Below are 13,510 nucleotides of genomic sequence, written 5' to 3'. Positions count from 1 at the left end.
GCAAAATAAAGAACAAAGGAGAAACTCATACATACCATACCCCTTACCCGTTCTTCTCATTGACCACTAGTATTTCAATCTACTCAATTTATTTTAACCTTTGTTCTCCCTATTATTTTCTTTGCATATTTTTTACTCATCTGTCCATACCCTAGATAAAAGGAGCATCAGACACAAGGTTTTCAAATCACACTATCACAACATAAATGTTCTCTCTTCAAACAACTGTCTGAGAAACAAGTCTACCGTAACACAGCTCTACAGTTTCAGGAACTTCCCTTTAGCCACTCAAATACACCATAAACTGAAAAGAGATATCTATGTAATGTGTAAGAGTAAACTCCAGGATAACCTCTTGACTCTGTTTGAAATCTCTCAGTCAATGACGCTTTATTTTCTCTCATTTCTCCCTCTTGATCAAGAAGGTTTTTTCAATTCCTTGATGCCAGGTCCCAGCTCCTCTGGGATTTCTGTCCCATGTTGTCTGGCTGCTTTTAAGATTTTCTCTTTATCTTAGGTTTACAGAAGTTTGACAATGATGTGCTTAAGTGTGGTTTTCTTCATATTATCTTGCTTGTGGTTTGTAAGGCTTCTTGAATCTGTGAGCTTTATCCTTCATTAGATTTGGAAAATTCTCAGCCATTATTTCTTCAAATATCGCTTATGTCCTACACTTTCTTTCCCTTCCTTTCGAGACTCCAATTACATGCCTGTTGTACCCTTTGTGCCCCTCATCTCTCTCATAGTTTGCTCTCTCTCCTACTCTTTTTTCATTCTGTACTTCAATTTAAAAATTCTCTATTACTAACTTTGATTTTAGATTAGTACTGAAATAATTCAAACAGTTCTGAAATTCAAATATTGCATCTTGCATTTCTATAATGACCATTTGATTCTTTTTCATATATTCAAATCCTGTTGAAGTATTCTCTCTTTTCATCTCAATTCTTTAACATATTAATATTATGGTTATTTTGAACTCCTTGCCTGATAATTCCATTATCTGAATCATCTCTTTTTCAGTTTTATGTCATGGTGAATGATCATTAAAAAAATTTTTTTTTGCATGTCCAGTAATTTTGGTGTATGTGGGTTATGGTGGTTAATACAGTAAAGAAACTAGATTACATTACCTTCTTCTGAATGTTGAATCTTGTTCTGGGAGCAAGTGTCTAAGTTTAGACCTTACTCCTTTTGGGTAGTGCTACTAGGCCATAATTTTTAATCCTTGGATGTGGGCTTTCTTGGGTTTATGAAGTTTTTGTCATTCTCCCTGTGCCTAACCTCTCATGTTTCCCCATTAATGTGCAACTTCTGAAATCTCCGTTCAGCCCTCAGCCTCCCAGCAACAGTCCTAGGCATCCTGGAGTCTTTCCCTGCAAAACACATCTTAACAACACCTACAGAGGACTTTTAAATTTTGGAGGGCTCCTTTTCTGTAGCTACCTCTTCTAAGGGGCCCTACTTTCCAAACTCAGCCATGTTAGCAGCCCTTAAATCAATTTGTTTCCTCTGCTGCTTACAGATACTCTGCTTTCTGCTTGGGTTCTATATTCCTGTGCTGGGATAAATGTGAGTCTTATCTCATATATTTCCCTTTTCTGAAGGATAACAATCTTGCTTTGGTTGCTGTCCAGTGTCTGCAAATTTTTGTTTTATATAATATGTCTAGCTTTTTTGTAGTTGTTTACAGCAGGATGGTAAGTCCAATGCCAACTGGCCAATCATAGCCAGAACTGATTTATTTGTTAAAAGGACTGAATTTAAGAAACCAGTATGTTTTTCTCATCTCCAGCTGTAGTGCAAGGCCAAACATGAAGAGCCTTTTACCAAATGCTCTCATTCAAATTCTCACTTCAGATTGAATGTCCTATATTTTTATAGGGTTCTGTCTTTTATTTTCATGTCTTCCATAAAATATTTTAAAGCTTGATAAAATATAGTCAATCTAATCTTTGATAAGCTTTCATATAATTGGAACACAGATAAAGTAGTTTACATATTGATTTTCATATCAATAAACTCATTACAAAAAATAGATTTTTAAGGCCAAAAATAGAACGAGGAAGTGAAAGTGGTCAGATTTCCTTTAATTGTTAAATAAAAGTGAAATACATGAGTTTTGTCATTCCATTTCTTCTTGCTTTCTGATAAATGTAAAACCTAAAGGAATAGAAGTTGCATACCTTAACTTAAGCTGGCAAAGAGACAAAATTAGAGTTAAGGAGCTCTGTAATTCCCATTTCCTCTACAAATTGCCTTTCAAGACAATTCAGTTCCTGGGTAGGAGCCTAAAATAAAAGGAAGACAATTTCTGGGTAGGAGCTTAAAATAAAACTTTTATAGTAGAAAAGCTTGTGGTATGGTCATAGAAACCAGAATTTATTTTTGTTTCCCTCATGCATGAAAGAATAAAGAAGATACTTAGCAAACACCCCTGTTGATGTTTACTTAACATTAAAGATTAAAGTTTTTAAATGTTTCAAAGGGACTTTTAAAAGAAGAGCGCCTACTATGTTCCGAGCATCTATGTAGTCATTAAATAAATATGGAATATTTAATGTTTAAACAATGGAAAGTTAACAAAAATTGCTCAAACATTGTTCTTATCTTCAAGGAATTATAATTTTGTAGGAGGGGTAAATAAATAAACTATGTGGAAGTTAAAGTGGCCATTTGTTACCCTTTATAGTGCAATGAAAGTTCAAGGAAAGGAAAGATGTTATTTCTTTGGGTGGGTAGAATGGATCATAAAATGTGTCAAGGAGGCACTGGCATCAAATTTGGTCTTAAATTTTGGGTAGGATTTTGACTGGTGTAGAAAAAAAAGGAAAGGATGTGCAAAACAGAAGAATTGTAAAGTCAAACACAGAAAAGAAAAGAGAATAGCAGAGGATCTAATTTGCCTGAAAATTAGAAATAAAGCTGAAAGAATACTGTGGGGGTCTCTTTGAGGAAGCTGAAATGCCAAGTGGAGGAGTATTCTCAGGAATACACATGAAGCCAGAAAGGCTGTTGATTGGTTGGAGTTGCACTGTCACTGGAACTCTCCTTTGGAAATGATTCAACTGGCCATGAAAGGACATCAGGACTAGGACTGGTCCATAAAAGAGTTTACAACTACCAGAGGAGAAAAACTAGCAGAATGTAGTGAGTTTTCACAACATTAAATTTATTTAATGTGAAGGACTACCCTACATCCTGAGGTTGGGTCTTCTCTACATGACCATTTTCAAAACAGTCTATTGAAAAATAAATGACAGATAGGAGATTTAAGAATGTTTTTATCTGGCAAAATTACAAGTTGGCAATTCTATGTGAGGCCTTAAAACACTTTTTTGAAATGTTAATCGTCTGAAAACCAGAAACCTGGGAACTGGGATAAGGGATCAATTAAGGCATGAGAGAAAGTAGAGCTAGTGCAAGCACTCTTGGATTCGCGTGGTAAAAGTGGAGTAGAAGAAAAGATATTTGGGAAATAAAATTTAGAGGATGAGGCAACAATTCGTCTATGGGAGCTATGCTGATTTGAAAGGATTATGTACCCTAGAAAAGCCACATTTTAATTCAGATCCAATCTTGTGGGAGAAAACTTGTCTTAATCCCTGTCCAGCATTTTAAATTGGATTCTTGATTAGATTATCTCCACAGAGATGTAGCTCTCCCAATTGTGGGTATTAATTTGAGGGAGATGTAATTCCAGTCATTCCCCAGGTGGGTCTTGATTAGTTTACTGGAATCCTTTAGAAGAGGAAGCATTTTGGAGAAAGCTTCAGAATGACAAGAGCCATGAGCACAGCCACAAGAACCACAAAAGCCCACGGAGCCAGAGACCTTTAGAGAAAGTAAAGACCCCTGGGGGAACTTCATGAAACAAGAAGCCTGGAGAGAAGGCTAGTAGATGTTGCTATGTTCGCCATGTGCCTTACCAGTTGAGAAACCCTGAACTTCATCAGCCTTTCCTGAGTGAAGGTAACTGCTTGTTGGTGCCTTAATTTGGATGTTTTTATAGATTTGCTTTAATTGGGACATTTTCAAAGCCTTAGAACTGTAAACTTGCAACTTAATAAATTTCACCTTTTAAAAGCCATTCTGTTTCTGGTACATTGCATTCCAGCAGCTAGCAAAATAGAAAAGGAGTCAACAGGATAATTCCAATGTGCCGTAAATAAAAACAAGCATCAAGATGATGGTAGTTTGGTGGAGGGAGGGTAGGCAAAGACTGGCAGGGAGGATGATTTCAGTTTTGGAAATGTTACGTGGATGTTCCTACAGGATAACTGTTTGGGAATGTCCAATGGGCATATGAAGGAGAGTCTGGAGCTCAATTTATTGATAAGAGATCACAGAGATTTATTTTACACCTACTATGAGCCAGCACTATGGGGGAATGATATATATTTCTGTTTATCTTCTATAGACTTACTTGTAGCCATCTTTTCTTTTTCTTTAAGAAGTTATTTAATACAGTATTTTTCATCTCTTTTTTATGATGCCTTCTAGGAACATGTAATTCAAAAATGTATTACAAATATAGCATAACTATTTAAAAATTAAAGTTGGTATACAAGATAATAAATGAAAATAAAACTAAGAAAAAAACTATTAGTGTATTAGTTAGTATGGGCTAAACTGCAGTAACAAATGGACTCACATATGTAACGACATTATAATAAAAGTTTCTATCTTGGTCAGTTTATTTCTTGATGCACAAATGAACAGGTTGGTGGAACAGTTCTTCTTAGGGACCCAGGATGAGGGAGGTTCTACCCTCATGCATACATGGCTTCTCAGGTCACCGTGTCACCTCCATCTTAGCATGCACTGGAGACTTCAGGCCTTTAAGTGGCAAACATTACTTCCACTCACATTTCACTGGTTAGACCTCATTCGTGGGGCCCCAACTAACTGCAAGAGCATCTAGGAAGCACAGTCAAGCTTTATATCCAGGAAAAAGAGGAAATGGATTTTGTTGAGCAATTAGCAGTCTATCACAATTTGCATTAAATCATTTGAGAAAAAGTTAAATTCTAAAATAAAACACTTGATCAGAAAGAGAATTATGTGCATCCATTAATAGAATCTTTACTACTGCTTCTCTAGAAAGAAGTTATTGCCATTTATAAGGAACTTCCATTCACGTAACAGTTAAACCATGCTTTAATGGTAGTAAAAATAAAATTAGGAACAGTTGAACTCCTACAACATTATTCAGTATCTTTGCAAGGGTATCATTTGCTTTTTCCACCTGAAAAGCAATCTAAGCTAATTGACCTGAAATGATGGGGGTCAAGAGGAAAGAGGACAATATCCCAGTATTACCATGCTTTCCTTAAGAAGATTCTTTATGACCTTCCTCTTTGTTCCTAGAAATATGGGCCTCTTTGATGTGTTTGTAGTTTTTGTATTTCTTTCACCATCAGCATTTTATGTTTAAAATTGTGCTTAAAGTGAGCGCATCCTGCTATGAACCTTTACTTAGCCTGTGACTGCTTGCCTACTTCCAGTAAGCTTATTCTACAAATCTCATACCCTTCATCTTAGTTCTGCCCTTGATCCTGAACATGTGCTCAGAGTAGCAGGCAGAAATCCATTAACAGTAATCCATCAATACTCAAGATCTTCTATCACTTGGTATCTAAAGATCTCTGCGTTCAGTCATGAAATATAAAATGTAGATTATTATCTTTATCTTACCCCTTAGGACTAAATTATTTCTAATTTAACCTTATTCATCTCTACTTGGGATCCCCCTCTCAAAGTCTTATCACTAGCTCTGCTCTGTAAAATACGTTATTGACATCAACAATAACATAATTTTCTTTAAAAAAGCCCTTTCCAAAACAATAAGTATGAAAGATATTAACCCTGCTTTAGGTTGATATTAAACATAGGTGAGGCAATCTATTCTTGGTAAGTAGTAAGGAACAGGAGAGGAGCTAGGCTGGGGATAATTTGGATCTAAGCTAGGAAATCAACTGTTCTAGTTTGCTAACTGCTAGAATGCAATATACCAGAAACAGAATGGCTTTTAAAAAGGGGAATTTAATAAGTCGCTAGTTTACAGTTTTCAGGCCAAGAAAATGCCCCAGTTAAAACAGTCTATAGAAATGTCCAATCTAAGGCATCCAGAGAAAGATAACTTGGTTCAAGAAGTCCGATGAAGTTCAGGGTTTGTCTCTCAAGTGAGAAGGCACATGGCGAACACAGTCAGTTTCTCTCTCATCTGGAAAGGCACATGATGAACATGGCCAGGGTTCCTCTCTCATCTGGAAGGGCACATGGCGAACACAGCATCATCTGCTAGCTTATTTTCCTGGCTTCCTGTTTCATGAAGCTCCCCAGGAGACATTTTCCTTCTTCATCTCCAAAGGTCACTGGCTGGTGGACTCTGCTTCTCGTGACTATGTTGTTCTGCTCTGCTCTCTCTGAATCTCTCATTCTCCAAAATGTTTCCTCTTTTATAGGACTTCAGAAACTAATCAAGTCTCACACAAATGGGTGGAGACACGCCTCAATCCAGTTTAACAACCTTTCTTGATTAAATCACATCTCCAGGGAGATGATCTAATTAGTTTCAAACATGCAATATGAAATAGGGATTAGAACAGATTAGGATTAAAACATGGCTTTTCTAGGGTACATACATCTTTTTAAACCAGCACACCACCTTCATAGTATTGTTAAGTGGATTTCTGTTTGTGGTTACGAAGGATTAGAGCACTCTTTATGTGGGCAGAATCCTAAAATAGGTAGGAGGCAGGGTCACTCATCCCACTGAGGAAGCTAAGGAGGGTTGAGGAGGGCAGATAATCTTTTTCCCTAATAGAGGTGGCATCTGTAAATGCTCCTAGTCAGGGTTTTGAACCTTGAGGGAATTCTGTAAAAATGCAGAATCCTGGAAGATCATTTGCAACAATGATAGAGCCCAGAATCCACAGCGCAGAGATGACTTTTGGAGGCTGGGGGTCTTCTGCAAACTCTTCCTGAAGCATCATCTTGGCTGTGTTTGAGGCAGCCTAGTTTCCCCATTTTTTGGACCTCATTCTTCTTTGGATCTGTGATAGTCTCAAAAGAAATTGTTTTCAACTTGTGTTGGTCAGTGTATGCTTCTGTTGTCTGTAACCAAGATTTCTGACTAGCACATGTATCCAAAATATCAGCTATATTTCCATTAAGATAACTCAGTTTTGCTTATTTAAAAAATTAAATTTTAACTGAAAAACATAATATAGACAAGCAAAAAGAAAAAGAAAAAAACTATCACCAACAGAGACATCTCCTTCAACTCCTACTCACTCCCTCCCCTCCCCGCCCCTTTTTTTAACATTTTGGCGTATAACCTTTCATACTTTTTTTCCTGGGCATATGACTACTCTCCCTTCCTTTTTTCTCTATTATAAAAAGTGTTATGATGCTGTGATCAACATGCTTGTTAACACATATTTGCACACTTACATTCTGAATTTGCCTATTTTACCTTCTCTACGGCACTGTTTCTCCACATAAACATAGCCATAATAAACTGATCCCGCCCAGTGAAAAGTGTTTGCCATACTTCTGTTGTCTTTGAATATATAGGTGGAAATGGTATAATTTTCACATACTAGACAGATATAAAATGATTTCACTTGCATTTTTCGATCAAAACATCAGTCCAGCAAGAGTGAAACATTTGTTTCCCTGTTGAAGAGGTCCTCAAGCACCTAACATGGCCAGTTCATTCGGTCATGCTCAAATTAACTCAAAATTTTTGTACACACTTTGCTAGGATTCAGAATTTCCATAGAAGTGTAGGGTAGAAGTATATACTACTGTTCTGAAAGGACCCACTATTTCAATTAGAAATACATTTTAAAATTTTACTAATTTCTCAGACTGCATTAAATTGATTTCTAATTCAAGAGGAGCTGCAGAATATACATTTTAAAAAGAGTTCATTACTTACAGGTACAAATAATAACTGTCATTACCAAGTAGATAATATGAGAAGACAATTTTCTATTCTAATAATTAGAAATACCACTTGCAAATGATAAATATATTAAAAGTTCTTAGAAATTTTGTGCTCTACTCTGTATCTTAATAGATTTTAGTAGTTTTCTTCATAGAGGCAAACTTCAACCCCAGATGGATTAAAATAAATTAGCAAACACTAAATGAATGCATTTCTAATTTTCAACCTGTATTGCTTTTAGTCAGCCTTTTTCTATGGCTTCTCATTCCATTATTTGGTTTTTATAATCAAATTTAATAGTAAAAATAAGACTTACAGCTCTGGTCTTCTTTCTGGGGAATAGTGAACAAATTTTCCTCTTATTGCTACTCTCAAATTATGCTTAATAAACATATTTAAGAAACTTTCACAAAATTTCTAGTAATCTAACAAACCTGTAGGTTTAATAGCTTTTTCAAAATAAACCATCTTTAAGCTGCTTTTGAGATACCTACTATTAATTTATTTTAAAAACCACATGCAAAAAAAAAAAATCACATACAACATAATGACTGTTTTCATTTAACAGTGCTCTTTCTCCATGACCAACTTCTTGATAGGGTCGTTATTCAAGTATTTTTTTAAAATATCATCTAATGCTTTACTAAGCTAAAGTAAAATAAGAATAGTAAACTCTTTAGATCCAGGGCCTCAATATTCCTTTGCTTTTCAAATCAAAATGCAGGAGACTTCACATTTGTTACCATGGATTTCAAAAAATAATCTACATTTCTAAAAGTTATTTATATAGAAAGACAAAAGAGAACATAACTAATCTGGAGTCTTTCCATATCTGCTTGGGGTCCAAGCAGAACTACTACATAGGTGAAAGAGTACTATGGCCGGGTTCCAGTATGTGATTCAACCTTGAGAACAAAAAGTTGAACTGGGAAAGCATTGCCTTGACTCATAAAAAGGATGCTAACCTGAGGGTCTCCATCTTTACAGACCAAACAAGGGCAAATGAGCTAAAATGGTAGCAGCAATGATGTGGATATATATAAAACAGTACTTTCTAACACATTTCTAGAGATACCTTTCCTAAGACATCTATTCCTCATACTTCGTTGTGAAGTATAACAGGCCGCTCATTTGTATGGAGTATTTATTGGAAAACTGTCGGGAAGGCAAGAAGATACCTTTCCCTACTTGAAGACTATCTTTTTTCCATGAGGTGCAACACTTTAAACTATATCTCATTTATTCTTCTCAGTGTGAAGCAAACCCAGTCCCACAGTTTACAGATTCGTACTTTTCATAAGCTAACTCCTTTTGTAGAATCACTCAGCAGCTAGGAACTCAATCTGTTTGCATTCCATATCAAAATTAGCCAAGATTCCAGTGGGATAACCCAGTGGGACTTAAGGCTTTATGGGCTCTTAAAACTAGTATCATTCAAAAAACCCAAATCAAGCAAACCAAAAAAACTAGGAGAAACTGAGCCAAGTAGAGCCTCCTTGGCTACCCAAATTGAACAAGGTCTGTAAAGCCCATTTCTTTGTCCCAGAAATTTAGGCGTTATTACCACTTTCCTTTCTTCTCTTACTGTATCTTTTGATATGCAGAGCCATTCAGAGCATTTATTTACTACTATAATATGCATTAAGATGTATTTAAGAAACCCTGTAAAATAAGGAATACTAAGAGCAGACACTTTCTGATATTTGATCATGCAGCACAGGGCAAATGACTGTTTTCCTTAACTTTATTTCTATTAAAAAAAATTTTTTTATATTTTTATTGTGGTCACACGTATATAACGAAATTTGCTATTTTAGCTATCTTAAGTGTGCAATTCAGAGGCACTGATTACATTTATGTTGGGCTATCATCATCATCACCATCCTTTCGCTATTTACAAATTAAACTCACATTAAAATTTCCTTGGAAATAAGTTACAAACAGTAAGTTCTGTTTGTGAAAGTAGAGGAAATCTTTTCTTTTCAAAGTGTGTTGGAAAATGGGATAAAAAATTGTTAGACATTTTTAACAGGACTGACATCCAGGGAAGCAGTCCTTCAATTTTCTAACACTAATACAACAGCTGTTATTAAAATGTTACATTTAATATTTTAATTTAGCGATAACGGCATTTTTCCAATTCTAAACTCTACTACTCATCTCCAAGGATGGACTCATCCACATTTTAATTTGTTCATGTACACTTTTTTTTCCCGATGGTTTGCAGTTCCAAGTCAATTTTTCCAGTCCATGAATTCTAAAGTGAGTTGTTTGCTTCTGTTTAGAAGAGGTGGATAGAGCACATCTATGTATCTGATTGGTAAGCTTTCAGGGATTCCTCCTCTGCAAAGCACTGTCTCATATCACACTGCAAGCAGTGTGGTCTTCTGTGGTTACAATTTTAAATGGAAGATGAGTATTTACCATCAAAGAGAACATAAAACTTCAGGGCACTTGTGTACATAGGTTCCACACACCATAGTTACTCAATGTTTGTGATGCAGTTTTTCAAAGCCGTTTTGAAACAACCTTAAATACCAAATCCAGAAATATCTGATTCAATGGTAAAGAGAAGTAATTGCGGGTCCCTTCCTCATGTTTTAAAAAGAAACCAACGCCACTAAAAAGGAATGAACTCCAAATAGACAAACAGCCTTCAATAAGATTAGGAAAATTGAAGATGACAGGATGTCAGCTAAATCAGCAAGTTAAATAAATTATTCTATACCACTTATACCCAGACAGAATGAAACAATGGCTCTCAACTTTTATTTTGGATTCTCCAGCTTCTCAAACTGTAAATATTACTTTATTTCCACTTATTATTCTATCTGAAAGAATTTAGAGAGTAAAATGCTTACTTTCAGGACCTTTCGTTTGCAATCCATCAGGTTACAATAATAAAGTTACTATAGCTTCTTCCCCAGTCTAAGCATTCTACATGTGCATTTTATTTACATTCTGTCACTTTTTATTTCCTCCTAAACCTTAAGAGCTCAAGAATGAAACTGTATTGGTGTTATGTAACAATATTCCAACTTTGCAACATACATACTGGTTTATCTCTCCCTCGAACCCAAGTCCCTGAAAAATAAGCACAGTATATCAAAAAAGAAAAAAATCACCTTGGGATGTGTGGGGAAGCATGTAGACGTGCAGAAATGGAGACACTGCAAAACAGTTGTGTGGATGGAAATACTAAAGATGAGGATGTCCCTTGTATCTATTCTTAAGTTAACATCAAATCCCATTTATTAACAGCTATAGGGAGCTAAAGTACACGACAAGATCCTGGGCCTGGCCATGAAGAGTTGGTAACCTAGTGGGAATTATGGCTTAAAGGTCTCCCAAAACCAACGTCATCCAAAAAATCCAAATCAAACAAACCAAAAAACCTCGAGAAAGTGGTCCAAGTACATCCTCCTTGGCAACCGAAATCGAACGAAATGACTCAGGTGAACGATTAGAATAAACTGCACCGTTTTCTTGACCTAGGTCTATAAAGTTCATATATTATCTTTGTCCCAGAAATCCAGGAGTTATTAGCATCTTCCTTTTCCACGTTTTAATAGTGTATGCATTTATCAACAGTTCTTATCCCAAATCCACGATCTTCATTCATTTATTACCTAAGCAAGATCCTGGGTGCCTTTCGGTGATTAACCCTCCCAAGCAGACCGGACCGGACAACAAAACGAAAATGTCTCTACGGAGAGGGGTCGACACTACGCAGTAAGTCATCCAAAGCTGGAAGTATCTTGCTTTTGTTTACTTATTTATTCGAAGGGCTGCGATGGCTACGGCCGGAGGGGAAGGGCAAGCTGGGCTGAGCTAGAGCTCCGAGGTGGGTGGCCGCGGCGGAAGTGGGGGGCAACCACGCTCCTACAGCTTTGCCCGCCGGACCCAGAAAATGGTCTGCCCCTCCCCCACTGCACCCTTGACCACCCCCGGGGACCTTCCCCCGCCCCACCCCCCCGCCTGCCCAGCAGCTCACGGTCCCCAGACCTCGCGCCGCCAGTCTCCTTCCGCAATCCCGTCGAGCGGAGCTAGCAGGCCGGGAGCGGCCCAGCAGACCTCTCCGCCCGGCTGAGACCCCGACCCTACTCCTTCGGCCGCGCCCCTCCCCTTCGAATAACGCACCTGCGGCCCCGCCCCCGGCCAAACGCCGAGTCGGCGGCGGGCTGGCGAGGCCTGGCGGTTGCCTTCCCTTTCCCCGCCATTCCGCCCACCCCCCTCGCTCAGCCACGGAGCAGCCGCCGCGCTTCTCAGCCGCCCCGAAACCTAAAAGGGTCCGTCTCGAGCACCACAACCAAATGGCTGAGCCTCCCTGGCCGGCTGCGCAGCCCGCGCATTGGTCCCTTCCCCCTCCCCGCCGCCGCCGCCGCCATTGGCTGTTGCCGGGAGACCCTCGGCGGAGATTGGCTCAACCTACTGCCGCTCGTCCGTAGGGCCAGAGATCCCGCCTCCACCGTGATCAGGTTAGTGTGCGCGGCGGGTGCTGGGGGCTCGAGAACCGAGCGGAGCTGGTTGAGCCTTCAAAGTCCTAAAACGCGCGGCCGTGGGTTCGGGGTTTATTGATTGAATTCCGCCGGCGCGGGAGCCTCTGCAGAGAGAGAGAGAGAGAGAGAGAGCGAGCGAGCGAGCGAGAGATGGAAATGGACAAACGGATTCATTTAGAGCTGCGGAACAGGACGCCCTCTGATGTGAGCATTTGCCAAAAATATCCCTGTCGGTCCATTCTCCTACTTTGTGTGTGTGTGTTGGGGGGAGGCACTTTTTTCTTGAGGAGGGTCGCCCGGGAGGTGTGGGTTTCGGGGTCTAAATGCAAATGAATTGCAAGGTTGGGGGGTTGCAATGCCATCGGAGCATGTTCCGGCCGCTGCCACCGCTGCCCTTGGTGTGTGACTACCTGTGCGTGTGTTCCTGCTTGTGCGCGTCCGAGTGTGCGAGTGAGGGTGCGAGAGTGTTCGTGCGAGTGTGCACCCATCGGGGGCCGGCGGGCGCACGCGTTTGGGTCGGAGAGAATGAGGGAAAATAACCCTTTGAGCTCGCTGCTCCCGTGACTCCTTCTGGGGGAAAGATTAACGAGGGAAGGGGAGGAAAGGGGCTGCCTCCTGGATTTAACAACGAAAAGGGGGGGAATTATATTTTTTAAATGTATTCCCCTTTCCGCCCCCCCCCCCGCCACTTCTCCCCTCCCTTTCGCTCCCTCTCTCGCTCCCTCTCTCGCTCTCTCTCACGCACACACACAATAAGTTTTGGGCTTCGCGAGTCCGGTTTAGTTTCTGATAAATGTGGGCCGAGGCCCCCGAGGAGAGCGCGTGGGGAGGGGGCTGCAGTGGAGTTGGGAACGGCTTGAGTTTAAAGTGCGTCTTCGTTTCTTTGCAGTGATGAGGCGAGAGACGGGGGAGCCATATTTGTAACTTTGTAGTGTTCGTGAACGCGCCCTTTCTCTCCCTCCCTCCCTCCCTTTCTCTGCCTCCCTTCCTCTCCTCCTCTTTCTCCCTCACTCTTTCCACCCCACCTTCGGGCCAGATGCTGATGTTTCTTCCT

At 39.4% G+C, this 13,510-nt stretch overlaps 1 protein-coding gene, 1 long non-coding RNA gene and 1 pseudogene across 2 annotated transcripts in view; 1 reads left to right on the top strand and 2 right to left on the bottom strand.

The window, feature by feature from the left end:
* The window catches only part of LOC143656554 (OCIA domain-containing protein 1 pseudogene), a 40,949-nt pseudogene extending 28,772 nt beyond the window's left edge, over positions 1-12,177 (bottom strand).
* LOC143656319 (uncharacterized) overlaps positions 1-13,510 on the bottom strand; it is a 60,326-nt gene that overhangs the window by 45,096 nt on the left and 1,720 nt on the right. The window lies entirely within an intron of this gene.
* Positions 12,442-13,510, top strand: part of ANP32A (acidic nuclear phosphoprotein 32 family member A) — a 43,419-nt gene continuing 42,350 nt past the window's right edge. Inside the window, exon 1 of the mRNA XM_077128343.1 lies at positions 12,442-12,660. Within this exon, the coding sequence (XP_076984458.1) occupies positions 12,607-12,660 (54 nt within the window). The 5' untranslated portion in view covers positions 12,442-12,606. The remainder of the gene's footprint in view (positions 12,661-13,510) is intronic.

The sequence above is a fragment of the Tamandua tetradactyla genome, chromosome 14, assembly GCF_023851605.1.
Source record: "Tamandua tetradactyla isolate mTamTet1 chromosome 14, mTamTet1.pri, whole genome shotgun sequence".
Lineage (NCBI taxonomy): Eukaryota > Metazoa > Chordata > Mammalia > Pilosa > Myrmecophagidae > Tamandua > Tamandua tetradactyla.
Note: the sequence above shows the minus strand (reverse complement) of the source record. Positions and strands in the feature narration are given on the sequence as shown.